This window comes from Dryobates pubescens, chromosome 25, assembly GCF_014839835.1.
Source record: "Dryobates pubescens isolate bDryPub1 chromosome 25, bDryPub1.pri, whole genome shotgun sequence".
NCBI lineage: Eukaryota > Metazoa > Chordata > Aves > Piciformes > Picidae > Dryobates > Dryobates pubescens.
Window position 1 is genome coordinate 6575874 of NC_071636.1, and position 18556 is coordinate 6594429.

Here is an 18556-nt window from a genome sequence, read left to right on the forward strand (position 1 = left end):
ATGTCATAAATAAACAGGCTGGAAATTATTAATCACCTTTCACTATTTAAAAGGGAGAAGTGAAAAAAATTAATTTGAAATAATGAAGTTGGGGGGGGGGGGGGGGGGGAAAACCCCAGTAAGAAAAATAAACTTCAGAACCTGACACACATCCTAGTACCAGCTGTGATTTTTTTTTCCTCCCCCCCATCCCTACAACAGAAAAAAAAAAAGAAAAGGGGAACAGGTTCTAGAATTTTGTTAGCTGTATCCTGGTTAATTGTGTTTCAAACATCTTCAAATTGGAAGAAGCTGCATTTAGAGTAGATGCTAGGGAGGAAATTCTCCCCTGTGAGGGTGAGGAGGCACTGGAACAGGGTGCCCAGAGAGGCTCCAAGCCAAGGATGGAAGGGGTCCTGGGCAACCTGCTCTAGTAGGAGGTGTCCCTGCCCATGGCAGAAGGTTGGAACTAGATGATCTTTAAGGTCCCTTCCAACCCAAACCATTCTATGATCTCAAGAAGAAAAAGGAAATTTTGGTCAGGATTAATAGGAGAACCAATCAGCCCCAGCAACACTTAGCTGAAATGGAAGTGGTTGCTATCAAACATTCAGTAAATGAAGCCTGCAGCACATTCATGCTGCCATAAGTCATTGTGCCTTAGGAGTTGGGTTAAAGTTTCCCTTGTGGTATAGAGTCTTCTACAGCAGAACACTTCAGAACTGCATCCCTTTCCCATTCCACTGATACAGCCAATGCTTGTAAATCAACACTGAAAAATTCTGTTCTCTACAAACTCACTAGAAACACATGAAACCCACATTCACTTTCCTCCCCTGAACCAAAGGACATTTCTCTTTCTTGCTTCACCTGTCACAAACCCCAGCCACTGCTTGAAATCATGCAAAAGCTGCTTGAAGAACCATCCCTCTCTTGCTGGTGCAGGAAAGGCAGAGAGATTTTTATTCTGCAAGGTCTCCCCTTTGGTATTCAGGAGGGTGTAATGCTCCAGTCACCAGAGGAGCATTTCTTCACAATCTTTCAGATTCTGCTCCCCTCCTCATTGACATTCTTCCACCATATGCTGCCCAGGATTAATACACATTCTGCAGTAAGAATTCCCTGGCTCCAAGAAACAAAAGGAAAGCAAAAAGGAAGGAAAAAAAACCACCCTACAGTGGCAGGTTCTAACCAGCTGAAATGAGGTCATAAGAGGCAACTTGATGTTGGCCATGTAACTGATTGCTGCTTATACAGGTCAATCTTTTAAGACACATCACATTAACTGAGTTCACAAACAGTTCAGATTCATCCAGGATCCTTCTCCGGACCTTTTCCCCTGACTGTTCGGTTTGGTGCACAACAGCTCCAAACTGGAACACATGTTCCACCTCCCCAGAATGTATGAAGTGTAGAATTTGTCTGACTCTGCACAGTTTTACACCAACACTGAATTGCTGTCAACAGCTCTATACAAATCCCAACACTTCTAAGCCAGGCCTGTTCAGCAGGTTGAAGGTGTGAACAAGGGCAGGAGAGGAAGCAGGTGGTGTCAAATAGGTATCTCACTACCAAACAAATAGATTTCTCTCTCATCCTGACTAAAAAGCTTTAGATCCTGAAAGGGCACAAGTATTTTATGATTAGAGCATAAGGCTATGACATTAAAACACATATTATGGTATGCTGGTGACAGGAGTTCCAAAGGAAAAGAAAAACAAACAACGAAACAGAACCCAAAGCCTCCAAAGACAAAAAGGACAATTGGCAAACAAAATTCTGCTCAACATTAAAGAAGCACCTTCATTCAGTTCAAACAAAGTGTTCAAATATTTGATTTAGCAAAGCACTCTCAGGAAAAGGTAATGTCATCTCCCACTTAACCTTTCACAAAGCTGCAGTAACAACAGACCGGGCTTCAGCATCATTTCACAGACCCTGCCCCTTCACATCCAGCCTTTCATGCAGCATTCACCAGCTGCAGCCACTATATGAAAATGGCAATAATTCCTCAACACCACTGAGGTCACAGAATTTCCCCAGAAATATGGGGAAAGATGTTGGAAAGATCCCACCAGCGCCCCCTCCTAAGGGCCAGCTCTGCCATGTGCAGGTGCTCGTGGCTTCCAGGGGAGCCTGGTCCAGATAACCGGACAGAGCAAAGGGAAGAAACCCAATTAACTGGCAGCTTAACAGCAACTCTTTGTTCTGGAGAGACTAGAAGAGGACTTTGTCTCACTGACAAGGATCTGAAGTGGTTTCAGATGGATGTGATGTTGTTAATCGAATAGGGACAGCAAATTCCATGCAGCTCTGAAAGGCACTTCAAGGTAGAACAGTAATTAACTCCTGCCTGATGAGAGGAACCAAAGGAGCCTGCTGGCCTTGCTGCCTGTGCTGCCCTTTCAGCTAAGGCAATCTGAGTGGATAGCTAGCTTCCATGCCCTGCTTCCCCCATGCTGATTCAGCCCCTCACCCTAGCATAAGGCCTGACTAAAAGACCAGAAGGTTCAACCTTCCACCTCCCCAGCAGAAGGGGAAGAGGGTTGCCTCACACTAAGGTAGCAGCCTGCACAGTGGGTTACATGTTTCACTGCTTTGAATATGCTGCCAAGGTGTCATCAGGTGACTTTTTACAATACCTTAACCCTACAAGTTCAATCTCTTGCTTAACAGATGAGCACAGACAAACGAACACAGGCAGTGTCCTCACAAACCACTACACTAATGTGTCCTTTGAGAGATACAGCAATTTTCTGGATTGGGTAAAGACCATGCAAAAGAAATTTTGTTTGGTGTAAAGGCTACCTTGCCTAATGAACTTAAACACAGCCCATCCAGCCACCCAGCTACGTCGGAATCAAAGTCATCAGTTATCAAGTCTGGTTGAGAGGCATCCCTGCCCACGGCGGGGATGTTGAAGCAGATGATCTCTAAGGTCCCTTCCAACCTAAGCCACCCTATGATCACAAAAAAGCACCTTCATATCAATAACCATTCACCCCTGTGAAACTCAGTCTGAGTTTGAAATGTATCAGGACTAATTTTATCATGGAGCTGATTCTACTCACACTGGTGATCCACTGGTTTCAAACAAGCAAGCCTTGTTCCCATCAATATTTTACATTAGTGTAATGAATTTATCCAGGTCACTGCTCTCCCACCACCACCCCCCCAAAACAACAACAACAGCAATGAAATAAAACAACAACAAAAATAATCCCACAACTGCTCAAATAAGGAGAAACCAAAACAGAAAACCCAACTAACAGCCATACAGTGAGACAAAAAAAATACTATTTAAAACAAACAAATGGATGACAGTCCAACAGTCTGTGGGATTCAAAACTGACTCTACAAAGTAGTTGCCTACATTGTAGAAAGGATTTCCTTTTATTTGGAAAATGAGCAACTGTAAATCAGGTATTGGAGGGAAGAGAGAGAAACAATCTTTAGATGGTCTGAAGATTTGCCTACTGTTGAAGGATTAAAACCGTAAATACAAAAGGTACCAAGCCCTCAGAGTTCACTTTTCACATGTGAAGCTTCTTCCATCTCTTTCTTGACCTTGTTAAAAAACATATTCATTTCTGGGAAAGGAAGGGAGAAGAAAATAAAGAATTACTTAGGGAAAGAAACCCAGCAGTAATTTCTCATTCTGACATCACACAGAATTGCTTCATTCTGGCTCAAGAAAGGCTTCAAACTCAACCAAACGTCTCAGACTTTGCTTCTAAACCGCACGGCGCTTTGGCAGCAGAAGATGAGTTTGTGTATTGACTTGGAGAAGGTCTCTGGACTAAATGGATGAAACACTTGGTTACCACATGGAAAAGAGAAAATAGGATTTCTGAGGCCCTTGAAAACACAGGGGGAAAGATGACAAAAGGCTGGAGATTAGAATCCTGAAGAAGTTAATGACTAATGACACCTCAAATTTAAAGTTACTCCTTTCTGTTTCACAGCAAGGTGAAGTAGCACATAAACCTTTTAGCTAATGAACTCTATTTATATTCAGCTGTCTGACTGCAAGAGCCAAATTATAACAGATACCTAAAATATAACAAAGAAAATCCACAGCTTTCCCTCCCTGCAAAAGCAAGGATTGAATTTTTGTGACAATAGTACTACACCCCACGCAGGCACAGCAGTATCTTGGCTCATCACATCTTTTATGAGGCTGAGCAGGAGATTAAATGTTCTTTGGACCTCTCTGGGTATGCACCTCAAACATCAACCAGGAGCAAAGATCACTTTTAAGAGACATGGGAAGTTCAGACTGCAGTTGCTACTCAGCTTTTGCTAGCACACAGAATTTCAGGCTTCTGAATTTGTCTAGGAATTTATCTAGCGATTTAAACTGTCTCAGCTCAGGTCAATGGTGAGTCAGGACAAGAGAACAAAGGCCAAACTACCGAGCCAGTATTCCACCTTACAGTGAAAGGGTAGACAGAGATGCAGCTCAAGCACAATTAGCTCCTGGAATTCAAACACCCCAAAAGAATCCCTGGATCCCAGCACCGTGGGGGGTTGGAAGGGGAGACCATCCAGTCCAACCCCACTGCTCAAGAAGGGTCACCCACAGCAGCTTGCCCAGGATCACAATGTCCAGGAGGGTTTGGAGTCTCTCCAGAGAAGGAGACTCCAAAACCTCTCTGGGCAGCCTGCTCCAGGGCTCTAGCACACTCACACCAAAGAATTTTCTCCTTCTGTTCAGGACAGTTTGGTTTTGTGCACGTTGTCTCCAAACACTCCTGAACACACATACCTGCCTCTGCATGGAAGGCTCTGTACATCTTCTCATCTGAAGCTTTTCTGCTGTTGCATCAGTCCCACATTTTCATATACTCTAGCACTATCTTCTCTCATTCTGAAATGGAAATATACATACATACATTTACAACTCAAAGAATCTAGTTTGAGAAAAATCACAGAATTGTTTAGGTTGGAAGAGACCTTTAAGATGATCACATCCAACCATTAACACAGCACTGCCAGCTCACCACTAAACCAGGTCCCCCTCAGCACCATATCTCCATGGCTCTGAAACCTCTCCAGGGATGGAGACTGCACTACTGCCCTGGGCAGCCTTTTTGTACCCATAATGAAATTCAGTGACTACTCATTTTGCTCATTAATGATAAGACCAAGACACAGGGCAACAATCTAGGGCAGGCTCTGTGATAGCTTGTGCTCATTTGAGACCCCTGAAGATCAGTACAGTCCAAATCTTCCACACCAACAACTGAAGTGTACTTACTCTGGACATGTTGGGGTTGGGGTACAGGGTGGAAGAGGGCTCTGATCCCCACTTGTCTGGTCCGATAAAGAATATTTAATGTTTGTGTACTCGTGACCTTTCCTCTTGCTCTTCTGTGAAGCAGAAAACCAAGAAAACACAAAGCCAGGTTTTGAGTTACTAATAGAAAACCAGCATTGAGGCAGTGCAGAAGTGACACAAGGTTTGTCTATGAGGAGAAGAGAGCTCCATTTCATAGATAGCACACACAACATGAATAAGGCCTAAAGGTTGGCCTTTAGCTGTTGGTTACAAGACCTGCAAAGTCTCCACTTTTCCATACTCCCCTTTCCACCACCATCTCCAGTAGATTATACCAACCTCATGAACCAGCCCTGCTATGTAATCCTCATGTGACTTGGCAGAAGAAACCACACTTCATTCTTTAATAGACAGCATCAGCCTGTGGGCTTCCCACTGACCTTATTTCCAGCTTGGAGATGTGGCCAAATGAGTAACGACGCTGCTTGCAAGATCTCTAATAAAATAACATCTTAACCCATTAGGTTTGATATAAAAAGAACCCAAGCTGTTTATTTGTGTTCTGCAGCATATGTTATGAGCTGCAGCCAATTGTGCTGGCATTCATCTAACCATACTGAAGGCTCCAGCAAAGCCAAGCTACACCAAGAATGAAAGTGGAAATGGTTTTCTTCCTTCTCAAGGCAAACATTCTCAGCACATGCATACACTGAAACCTACACAGAAATTAAGTTTCCCTTCAGTTTTGCAGGGTACTGGGGTTTGGGTGGAGGGTTTGAGCATGAAACACAAAACAAGTGCTACATATCTGGCGTGGATCAATCTTGCAGCAGGGGCTGTCAGAGCCTCTGGGGAGTTCTGGCTGCTGAGTTTCCATTAAGAACACTGCAGAGCAGTGGAGGCTGAAGTTTTTCCAAGGTGGCCTTCTGAGACTGGCTCAGAACTTGCTCAACTCATTCTGTCCCTTTCCTCAACTTCTCCTCTCCTACTTACTCCTGACAAATTGCTTTCCAACAGACTCCAGCTCTGGGAGGGCAGTGCTAAAACAATCAGATGTAAACAAAATACAAAAGGTTCAAACTGTTGCATTCCACAGTGTTATGGCTACAAACACCTCACTTAACAATAACCCTCTGAAGCCCCAAGCTAGGGCTTGATTTCCACACACACACACACACACACCCCAGCTTCATGATGAATGACAATTCAAGTAAAAGCAATTTAAAAAGCATCAGTCAGCTCTTCCCTTACTTAAGCTGACTGAAACAGATTAAACAAGCCAAGGAAAGTAGGTATTTGGCTTCTCTTCCCTAATTCCCTGTAACTGACCTTTCTAATTCAGGACAGAAATGTGGCAAGAACTTGTTTCCTAGGTATCAGAGAAATCCACATTCCCACAGGTGAGGAGGGGAAAAAAACCCAACCACCACCAACCCCACAACCCCAAACCTAATTCACTTTGCTTCTCTTCTATGCTTGTAAGACAACAAACAACATTTAACACAACATTTCACTCCCTGAAACCTGGAGGCTCTCAGCAGTTGCAACAAAGAGGGAATGTTAGCAGAGCAGAATAACGTTATCCTGAGCACAAACAAAAAGCAGGGACATCCATGTGAACATGTGCAGCTATTCACATACCCCCTGCTTCAAGTCCATGCCTGCATGACAACAGGCCAGCTAATGTGACTGCCTCACTTCTTATCAGAGCTGGCTTGTGTTCATCCAGACTGAAAAGCAGACCTCAGACAGGGAGCAGGACCTCAGATTGTCCCCTACAGAGAGAGCCTAATTGACTTCACCAGGTGTTTTAATTAAAGCAAGCATAGATAAGAAGGTTCCAGAAATGCAGGTTTCTCCAAACACAGTATTTCATTCCCAAACTATCTTATTGAGGTGAAATTCAAGCATGCTGCAGTATTCTACTACTCAGCCAAAGCCAACACACTTTGGAGCATTCCCAATTCACCATGCTTTTTTTTTCAGGATATTACTTCCTGCAGCCACCACAAAGCTTTGCTCTTGGCTGCAAAGTTCTGTAGTCTTATCCCTTAGCTGCCACTAGTCCTCTTTATAGGTCAAAACCTCCTGCAGTAAAGCCATGTTCTATTTCCAGTTTCTTAAAACTTTTAGATCTGTGCTTTCTGAGCCAGAAAGAGAGGATGAAACACAACCAACTGATCCTCATCACCACAGGAGAAATACACTGCTGCACTCCAAAATACCACTCAAAGCCCTTCACAACAATCAAGAGGGTTATGGATCTACTCTGCAAATGGCAGCAGCAGAAAAAGGCCATATTCAAAAAGCTGAGGATACAAGGCTTGCATAATTACACACACACAGAGCTATGAGGCAGCTCTGAAGAGAAGTGAGACAACAAAGCCAGGGAAAAAAGCACACCTGAGGGATTTGTTGTTCTTCACTTTGTGTCTAATCACCATCAGAGCACACAACAGCTGTCGTGGGGAGAGGAATAAAGACTCTATCCTCTCAGCTGAACATTGGTGCATCTACATCATGTAGGCAAATATAGAATAAGCTCTGCCACACTCCAGAGCAGCCAGAAGTAGACAGGAGTGCCAAGCCCAAGCTGGCACACTCCATCTCTAAAGGATTACATCCCACACCTGGCACCATGCTAACCATGCACCTCCCCACATCTGCTACATCACCTGCAGGGCTTTATCTCCTTCTGAGCAGCAAGCCAGCTGCAGGAGGGGAGATACTGACATTCTCAAACAGATACCAATTCCAGATGACCAAAGGCTAGGGCACAGAATGGAAGCACCAGGGAGTAGAATGTCAGTTCCTTATTACAAAATGAGGTTAAAGAGTGCAGAAATTTGAGTGAAGTACTTAAACAGGAAGAGTGGGGTGAAAGTCTTAGACAATCACCACAGATTCCAAAGCTCTCTCATCTTACTCCTCAGACTGTTTTTTGTTGGACAAAAGATGCCCACACTCATGCTTGAAACTTCCAGCCCTCTTTACTAACATGTTATTTAAGACTTCAAACTCAGTGTTAGAACACCCAGCATTTGAATTTGACTAGCATATTTCAGAAATACAGCCAACAGATTTGAAGTCACTTTAAAACTCACCAGAACCTCACCAGAACACAAGGCTCTGTAATCACAGAATGGCTTAGGATGAAAGGGACCACAGAGATCACCTACTCCAACCTCCCTGCCTTGGGCAGGGACACTTCTCAACTAGACATGGCAGCACATTCCAATGGCCAATCTCTCTTGCTGGGAAGAATTTCTTCCTAACATCCAGCCTGAACCTCCCCTGGCACAGCTCGAGACTGTGTCCTCTTGTTCTGGTGCTGGTTGCCTGGGAGAAGAGACCAACCCCCACCTGGCTACAGCCTCCCTTCAGGTAGTTGCAGAGGGCAAGAAGGTCTCCCCTGAGCCTCCTCTTCTCCAGGCTAAGCAACCCCAGCTCCCTCAGCCTCTCCTCACAGGGCTGTGCTCCAGACCCCTCTCCAGCTTTGTTGCCCTTCTCTGGACACCTTCCAGCATCTCAACATCTTTCCTAAACTGAGGGGCCCAGAACTGGACACAGGACTCAAGGTGTGGCCTAACCAGTGCTGAGCACAGGGCGGAATGACCCCCCTGCTCCTGCTGGCCACACTGTTCCTGATACAGGCCAGGATGCCACTGGCCTTCTTGGCCACCTGGGCACACTGCTGACTCATGTTCAGCCTACTATCAACCAGCACCTCCAGGTCCCTTTCTGCCTGGCCGCTCTCCAGCCACTCTGAGAGCAGCTCTGCTCCCTGTTCCAAGGGTAAGAGCATGTTGCCCTGTAACACTGCCCACTCAGGCCAAGCATACCTGCTCCTCTTCGATTCTGCGCTGCAGCGTTTCGATGTAGTGCTGCACTGCCATGTAAATGAACCTGTACTGAGCTTCTGTCTGAACCATTCCTGAGCGCTGCGACCTCACCATCTGAATGGTCTTGGGAACATCAATGTCACAGTCCACACCTAGGGGAGAATCAGCACAACAGTAAGGACAGTAAACTTGCCTTTGGAGGAGAGATTGGTTTCATCTTCCGGCACGGCTGAATACAATAAGCAAGGTTAACACAGAGGATTTGTCCTTTGCTACTAAAGTTCACATCTGGAGGTATTTGAGGTCAAACTCGATGGGACTCTGAGCAACCTGACCTAGTTCAAGAGGTGTTCAAAGAGGCAACAAGGCTGGGGGGGAGGCCTATAACACAACCCCTATGAGAAGAGGCTGAGGGAGCTGGGGTTGCTTAGCCTGCAGAAGAGGAGGCTCAGGGGAGACTTTCTTGCTCTCTACAACTACCTGAAGGGAGATTGTAGCCAGGTGGGGGTTGGTCTCTTCTCCTAGGCAACCAGCAGCAGAACAAGAGGACACAGTCTCAAGCTGTGCCAGGGGAAGTTCAGACTCGAAGTGAGGAGAAAGTTCTTCCCAGAGAGACTTGTTAGCCGTTGGAATGTGCTGCCCAGGGAGGTGGTCACAGTCCCTGGAGGTGCTCAAGAGGGGATTGGACATGGCACTTGAAGCCATGGTTTAGTTAGCTCTGAGGTGTTGGGTGACAGGTAGGACTTGATGATCTCTGAGGTCTTTTCCAACCTTATTGGTTCTATGATTCTACTTGGAGATGTCCAGGCTCACTGCTGGAGGGTTGGACAAGATGACCCTCAAGGGTCCCTTCCATGCCAATGCAGTCTGTCATTCTATGATCTGTAGAACTGTGACAATGTGGGAAGTTGGCCTGGGGCACAAGAGTTCATCACTTCACCCTTTTCCCCAAGACGATGTGCAAGGTAACCTAGCTCAATATACAGGCCAGGTTTGTGTTTATTGCCTCAAACTGTGCCAGGGGAGGTTTAGGCTGGGCATAAAGAGCAACTTCTTTACTGAAAGAGTAGTCAGGCATTGGAACACACTGTCCAGGGAGGTGGTAGAGTCACCATCCCTGGAAGTGTTCAAAACAATGTGTGGACATGCCACTTTTGGACATGGCTTAATGGCCACAGTGGTGCTGGGTTGATGGTTGGACTGGATGCTCTTAGAGGGCTTTTCCAACCAAAACAACTCTGTGATTCTATAGACAAGTAGAACATCATTCTCAGAAAAAGTCACTCAAATTCACCACCTGTGAGTACACTGACAGCCATGCACTCATAAATGATGCAAAAAGAAAAACAGATGAATAAATAATAGAAATAATAGTCAAAACCATAATCAGGCTCTTGGCCAATGCTCAGCTTGTAGTTTTTATTATGCTGAGCTGGAGCAGGATTTCAGCACTTGGGTTCCAGCTAAATTCCCTTCTTTGTCTTCCAGAGCAAGTCCCTTCTGTTCCAAACCCACAGACCTAAGTTGCAGCATCACTAAACCAATCCTCTATTCCCATGGGTTTACTGTGATGCATCTGCCAGTGTCCCACAGAGAGATAAAGTGTGTGGGGCCCTACCTTTTTCTCTGATTATGTCAATCAGGATATCAATCACAATGAAGGTTCCTGTTCGCCCAATCCCAGCGCTGCAAAGAGAGAACAGGAATGAAGTTAATTGTTTTGCTCTTTCTGAACAGACACTAAGTCCAAGCAAGAATCCAACTTTGAGAGACATTAGAGTTCTAAATTATAGCCACACAGCCAAAAGGAACCAGAATCCTCAACAGCTTAGCATGGAGGAGATAGAAGTCATCAACACAGAGGTACAAAAGTGCTGTTGTTAATGGCCTTGAATCAGAAAAAACACCTAGAGGGTCAGATCTAACATTTCTCTGCCTTAGAAAAATAACTCATTTATAAGCCAAGACTGAGGAGACAGCACTCACAGGAGATGGGATGGGATACTGGAATTACCATGATCCTGCACCCAAAAGGAGGTTGAAGCAAGGTGAGGGTCAGTCTCTTCTCACGTGCCACATGGGACAGGACAAGAGAAAACAGCCTCAAGTTGTGCCAAGGTTCAAGCTGGACATTAGGAAAAATTTCTTCACAGCAAGGGTTCTGAGGCATTGGAACAGGCTGCCCAGGGAGGTGGTGGAGTCACTGTTCCTGGAGGTGCTTAAAAGATGTGTGGCTGGGCTGTTGAGGGGCATGGTTTAACAGTAGTGGCTTAGCTGTAGTGGTGAGCTTTTGGTGAGCAGCTGGACTCTTATGATCTCAAAGGGCTCTTCCAACCTTAACAGTTTTATGGTTCCATGTGTCTAGTCAATACTGACACCACCTTCTCATGTCACATCAGAAATGCTTCACATAGACTGAAAGGTGACCACTTGACACCTATCTAGAATATCATTCTGTGAAACAGAAAGCACAAACACTGTGGCAGATGAAAGGCTCAGCAACCCTCAGGGAAAGCTGCCATCTTTTAAAGGTTGCAGGTCCCCCCACCAAAAACCAAGAGAGATCCAACAGAACTCCACAGGTGCAGAGTAGCAGGAGAGGCACAGTGTATCACCATACCTGCAATGGACCACAACAGGTCCTGCATCAGAAATGCTCTCCTGCTTGTGGTGCACCTCCTCTAGAAAGTCTAATACACCACCAGGGTCACTTGGGACTCCATGATCAGGCCAAGTTCTGAAGTGATATTGCCAAACTGTTCTCTCTGTGTTCCCCTGCAAGGAAGATGCCAACAAATGAAAACAAAAATCCTTTAGATCAAAATCCAGCTAAAAGCATTTATGGGGTAAAGCTGAGTCAAGGTCAGAAGGTGGCAAATCCAACATGCTGCTCATCATCCACGGTACCACAACTCTCTTTAGGGTGGGAACATGCCAGAACTCTTCCTGGCCTGGAAAATCAAACACACTCAGCTCCCCCACATTTCCACCCCCACCTTTAGAAGCTGTGGCAAAGTTCTGTCTGAGGGTGACCAGCAACAAGAGACCTTCATCTGTCACCCTCATCATTGATACCTCGTGGCACTTAACCTCACACACTTCTTCCCACTCAGTTCCATCCCCCTTGACACACCAGTCTAATACATCCTGCTCATTTCCTTCTTACACACCACCTTTTTGCACCCTGATCTGGATTGTTCCTTAAGGAAGTGCTACTTCCACACCAGCTGACCATCTCCTTCCTCAGTTTTTCCATTTCATCCCTTCAGTGTTCTCCCTACATACTGGACCCACACACAACCATTTGCTTCTAGTGCAACCAGCTCCATGAAAGGAAGCAAATGCCTCGCTAGACTGAAGTGTGATTACTTAAAAGCATCATCCCAGATCTCTTCACAGCTCTGCAGCCATGCATCTTCTGCCAAAAAGTGCTTAGGTGTAAGAATCTTCAATTATCCCAAGGACAAAGAGAAAGATGTATGGAAGTAAACCTGGAGCTTCAAAGAGAGAGACAGGGCTCAATCTATTAATCTCTTAGTGCTTTTATTGATTCCAAAGCAGCAGCCTATATCTGCTTGGGGATTTTGTGTGTGTGTGTGTATGTGAGCTGCAACCTAAATTAAAAAGACAGAGTTAGTGAGGCACTTACTTGCCCAACTTTAGAAAGCTTCAGTTCCCTTAGCGTGTAGTCGTGTGCTGCGCTCTCCTTGACGTTCCTGACACGCATAACTCCGTACTCCTTGAGGGAATATTCATCAGGCCAGTACTTGACACACTTACTCTGCAAGATTGAGGAGGGGAAAAAAAATCAAAGCAATCAGTAGGAAGAAAGGCTGCTCCCTAACCTTGGTGATTCTGTGATTACACCCAGCCCCAGCTGTGCCTGCAGGTTCAACCGAAGGTGAGGACTTGAACATTTAGTCCAGAAACACAAAGCATTCATTTCACATTAATTAAACCTGTATCTAATATTGTAATGGACAAGCAACCATTCTAATTGACAAGCAGCTGAATAGGAGCCAGCAGTGTGCCCAGGTGGCCAAGAAAGCCAAAGACATCCTGGCTGGGATTAGAAATGCTACGTCCAGCAGGAGCAGGGAGGGGATTGTCCCCTGGTACCCAGCTCTGGTGAGGCCACAACTCAAGTGTTATGTCCAGTTTTGGACACCTCAGTCCAAGAGAGATGGGGAGGTGCTGGAGCCAGTGCACAGGAGGGCAAGGAAGCTGTGAAGGGCCTGGACAATAAATCTGATGAAGAGCAACTGAAGGAGCTGGGGATGGTTAGTGTGAAAAAGAAGAGGCTGACAGGAGACCTCCTGGCTCCCTACAACTACCTGAAAGAAGGTTGTGGAGAGGCTGCTGCTGGTCTTTTCTCCCACGTGATTAGTGACAGAACAGGAGGGAATGGCCTCAGGCTGCCACTGGGTAAGTTTAGACTGGAGCAGGAAGTATTTTTTCACAGCAAGAGTGGTCAGGCATGGAATGTGCTGCTCAGGGAGCTGGTGGGGTCACCAGCCCTGGATGCTTTTATAGGTGGTTTGGATGTGGTGCTTGGGGATGTAGTTTAGGGGTGAGCCTTGTAGAGTAGGGTACTGGGTTGGACTTGGTGATCCTGAGGGTCTTTTCCAACCTGAATGATTCTGTGATTCTAACCTGCTTAACAAACATTTCTGAAGCTCTCATTTCTGCATACACAGAGGACAACTATTAGCACCAAGTGGACAGCTGGTACAAGGTAAAGAGTATTTTAGGGAGAGGTTTCTCCTCATAGAATGATAGAATCCCAGCATGGTGGGGCTTGGGAGGGATCTCTGGAGATCATCCAGTCAAACCCTTGCTAAAGCAGGGGCACCCACAGCAACTTGCCCAGGATCACCCTGTCTAGGTGGGTTTGGAATCTCTCCAGAGAAGGAGACTCCACAACTTCTCTGTGCACCCTGCTCCATGGCTCCAGCACCCTCACATCAAAGAAGTTTCTCCTCATGTCCTGGGTTCCAGTTTGTACCCATTGCCCCTTCTCCTATTCCTGGGCACTGCAAAGAGTCTGGCCCCATCCTCTTGCCCACCAAGGGCCCTTCAGCTCTTGCTGAGCATTGAAAAGATGTCTCTCAGGCTGCTCTTCTCCAGACTAAGCAGCCCCAGATTTCTTGGTCTTGCCTCATCAGACAGATGTTCCAGTCCCTTAATCACTCTCATAGCCCTTCAATGGACTCTCTCCAGTAGTGCTGTTTCTCTTGAACTGGGAAGTCCAGAACTGGACACAGTTCTCCAGATGTGATCTCAACAGGGCAGGGTAGAGGGGCAGGAGAACTTCCTTCACTCTGCTGGCTACACTCTTCTTCATGTACCCCAGGACACCTTTAGCATTCTTGGCCACAAGAGCACATGGCTGTCCCATGGATTACTATCCACAGTAAGTGGACAATTCTCTTCCCCATAACAAACACCAGATGATTTCAGACAAAGAGGTGCAGGCAAAATCTCCTTTTAGCAGCTTTCATCATCATCCTAGTACCTGCTTTGCCTCAATAGTTCCAAAACCCAGAGATTAAAATACTGTTACTTTTATCTCCACCTAGCTATGGGTTTCAAACACTGAGAATTTCCAGTGGAAAGCCGTAGCTATTCATGGATCAAAACCCAACAGGCTGCAAAAGAAACACAAGTCAAAGGTCTAAGCCATTTTTAGCAGCAATGAAGCTTGGCTGCTTGCTTTTCATCACTCAGAGCAGCAAGGGCTAACCCAGCTCTCTGATTCAATCCCCAAAGCAATAAAGAATTGCTGCCTGTGACAGGGGACTGAAGGCTCCTATGTCTGTCCCTTCTGAAGCTTAGAGCTTTTGGTGTGCTGCTTCTCTCTCATCTTTGGCCAGGGATAGAGTCCACCCACTGAAGAATGGGCTCACCTATCACTACTTCCATTTGGTCCCTGTGGCAGTTCAGGAAGGAGTGACTCCTGTTGGCCCACGAGTGCAGCACGAGCCCTCAGAGCATCAGATGAGAAATTCAGAGCATCAGATGAGAAATTGCTCCAGCAATAGCAATCACAGACCAAACACCCAGAAGTATGGAGAACAGCTCTTACTTGCAGTTACCACTCTGCATTTATGACAAGACACAGCAACAAGAAAGTTCCTTCTGCCAACACAAGTGTAGTAAGGGATGACTGAACACAAGCTTTGCAGTCCACTTCAACAGCAAGACCTTTTTGTGTTATTCTGGTCCTTCTTCCCCTGTCTTCTCCAGAAGGGTATAAGCTAAAAAGATGTTGATCTTAGTCTGAGGCACTGCAGTGTAAGAAAGACATTGAGGTGCTGGAGCAGGTGCAGAGAAGGGCAATGATGCTGGTGAGGGGTTTGGAGAGCATGTCTTATGAGGGGATGCTGAGGGAGCTGGGGTTGGTTAGCCTGGAGAAGAGGAGGCTCAGGGGAGACCTTCTTGCTGTCTACAGCTACCTGAAAGGAGGTTGGAGTGAGACCAATGTTGCACTCTTCTCCCAAGTAACTAATGACAGAATAAGAGGTAATGGCCTCAAGCTGCACCAGGGGAAGATTAGGGTGGATATTAGGAAAAATTTCTTTCCTGCAAGAATGGTCAGGCATTGGAACAAGCTGTCCAGGGAGGTGATGGAGTCACTCTAAAAAAATTAGATGTGGCACTTTGGGACGTGGTTGTGGAGGTGTTGGGTAGAAAGTTGAACTTGCTGATCTTCAAGGTGTTTTCCAACCTTTGTGATTCTATATGCCAACATAATTTGCAGCCTCAAAACTCTGAAGGTAAGAGCAGCTGGGATAACAGTCTGACCAGAAACATACAAGGTTAAAACAAACTTTAGTCTGACAGAGGAGATGCAGGTATTGCCAGCTCACTGGACTGTCTCCAAAACACCACTGCTTTAATTTGCAAGTACTTGCTGCTCCTGCAGCACATGCTAAAGCATGATCAGAACTCTCTGCAGATCAGAGATGTTTCAGAGTTCCTCACTTCCTCAGGCAATGCGCTCTTGAAGTCATCTCTGCTGCAGAGGTTCCTCTCCTTCCTGCAGATCTCAAAGCATCTTGGCCCCTGAGATTAAAAAAAAGCTTTTCCATCAGGACTGTTATTTGCAATCCTTGATGAGTGAAAGAGGCATCAAGAGAGAAAACAAAAAGAAGAAGAAAATTGACATAAAACCCCCCCAACAAAACATCAATGGATGCAGCAGCACCAATTCAATTCTTCTTTTATATACAGCACAGAAAACAGGTGTTGCAAAATGTGGAAAAGATCATGGAGAACCTGCAGAGGAGCACAGCAGGTTATCCCACAGAAAGTATTCAAGTCAGCTCTTCCAAAACAACTCCACAATTTATTTCTTTTCTTCCAAAACAAAGATCTATGAGAAGGGCACTAGAAAGGGTTTAACTTCTCCATCCTTCTGTGCACTCTCAGGGAGAAACACAAATCATGCCCCATCACAAGGGTGATGAATCATAGAATCAGTTGGGTTGGAAGGGACCTTAAAGGTCATCTAGTTCCAGCCCCCTGCCATGGGCAGGGACACCTCCTACCAGACCAGGTTGCTCAAGGCTCTAATCCAGCCTACTTTTGAACACTTCCAGGCCTCCACAGCTTCTCTGGGTAGCCTGTTTCAGTGACTCACAAGCCTCACAGGGAAGAATTTCTTCCTAAAAGTTTAATCTCAGTTGTCCATTTTGAAGCCATCTACCCTCATCCTGGCACTGTGCCTTTGTGAAAAAAAGAATCCCTCTCCAGCTCTCCTGGAGGCCCCCTTCAAATATTGGAATGCTGCACTAAGGTCCCCTGCAGCCTTCTGCTGTCCCAACTCTCTCATCCTGTCTTTATGGAAGAGGTGAAACAAAGCCTAAAAAATTCCAAGGTCAGAGTCTAATGGTTTCTACAAACAGCACCACCAGCAGCTTTGATATGCAGATTAAGAGAAGCACATAAAATCTGCCTATATGTACTGAAGACAAATAGCAGCAAAGCCTCTGGTTGTTTTTTTTTTTTTGAGGCAGTGGTAAGGAATCCCCCAATTATCAATCACCCACAGATCAGCTACACTATCATTTCCATTTCTTTCCCAAGTGACACTCATTGACAAGACAACAGCTTTCATCTGGAAAGAGATCATCAGGACAGCAAAAAAGGTGGATAAAAGCAGGGAAACTTAAAGAAAGAACAGAAAGTGTTTGCCAAACAGAAAAGAAAAGAAACCAGGACATCAGAAGTGAGGCATTCCAAAGATGAAAGTGCCCAATGCACAGGAAGCAGTATGTGACTGTTGCTGGAATGTTAGTATTCAACTGTTTCCTACTCCTTCCTGTCATGCGTCATTAGAACCCAGAAACAAAGCAACAGCCTCAGATTTGCCAGAGGACAGTGATTAAGACAAGGTCTCTACTTCAAAGGGAAAATGGAGGTTCTTGGGATACACCACTGCAGGAAAATTTCCTCTTCCAGAGCGGTTCACAAGAGGTTTGCAGACTGCCAAGGCTGAAGAGGCAGAGGTGTTTCTCCAGAACAGGGTAGTCAGAGGCAAAGAACATGAATTGGGGCTAAAAGTGTGCAATCACAGCTGGCTGGGCAACTCCCACCCAGGTACACTTCACCCAGCTCAGCACACAATAAAAATGGTGCAAAATTCAAGCACAGCAAGTAAATCAGAAGAGAGAAGAGCACTTGAGTAGTCTAGTAAATGTGACTTGAATAAGATGAAGCTGGGACAACAACTTTCACATCTCATTGTAGGGTTTTACTAAGAAGCAATTTCATCTACACTCATTCTTATAGTAATGAAGTCCCAGAGATCTGCTCTTTAAATCAAGCTTATCCAGGCTGGGTGAATGAAAATAAATGGCAATACTTTTGTTAGAGCAACAGGAAGTTTACCCCACCAGGTACTCAGAATGCCTGTTGGGTTACATCTTGCATTCCAGTGAATAAATTCTGAGATACATAGATTGCCATTCAGCAGCTAAGATTTAATCAGCCAGCTCTTCAAAGAAGGGAGTCCTGATAATATGAATGTACCCTCAAGTTCCCACAAGCACTGATCTGAAAGGACACTCTGCGCCTTCCAGGTCTCCAGAGACTGGTGGCACACCAGATTCCAGCATACAGATCAAGATAAGCAGGTTCAGTTAGTCCTAACTTGCACTCAAGTATCACAACTTCTCCTAAAGCCAGTTGAGAGCCTGTTTTTTACCTTTCCTCTTTCAACTTCTTTTGTTGTCATAACAATAACTCGAGAATTCTCCTGGAACACCATCCTCCAAAAATCATTCACTGTATTCTGTAGACAACCTTGAGTAGCAATGTAGCTTTTTTTTGGCTTTGAGTTGTTGCACTTGGTTTCAAACTCAGGCTGGAAGAAAGAAGAATTGAGCAAACAGGTTACAAGAGTAACTGAAAATTTAGGTGAGTGTGCTGAAAGGAAGACACAGGCTGTGCC

The 18556-nt window shown here is 45.5% G+C and overlaps 1 protein-coding gene across 1 annotated transcript in view; it reads right to left on the reverse strand.

Moving 5' to 3' along the window:
• Window positions 1-372: 372 nt before the first annotated feature.
• PTPN11 (protein tyrosine phosphatase non-receptor type 11) overlaps window positions 373-18556 on the reverse strand; it is a 34487-nt gene continuing 16303 nt past the window's right edge. Inside the window, exons 9-16 of the mRNA XM_054172836.1 lie at window positions 18311-18469; window positions 12752-12883; window positions 11723-11877; window positions 10721-10788; window positions 9103-9254; window positions 5240-5352; window positions 4748-4849; window positions 373-3569 (exon numbers count right to left, since the gene is read on the reverse strand). Of these exons, the coding sequence (XP_054028811.1) occupies window positions 4780-4849; window positions 5240-5352; window positions 9103-9254; window positions 10721-10788; window positions 11723-11877; window positions 12752-12883; window positions 18311-18469 (849 nt within the window). The 3' untranslated portion in view covers window positions 373-3569; window positions 4748-4779. The remainder of the gene's footprint in view (window positions 3570-4747; window positions 4850-5239; window positions 5353-9102; window positions 9255-10720; window positions 10789-11722; window positions 11878-12751; window positions 12884-18310; window positions 18470-18556) is intronic.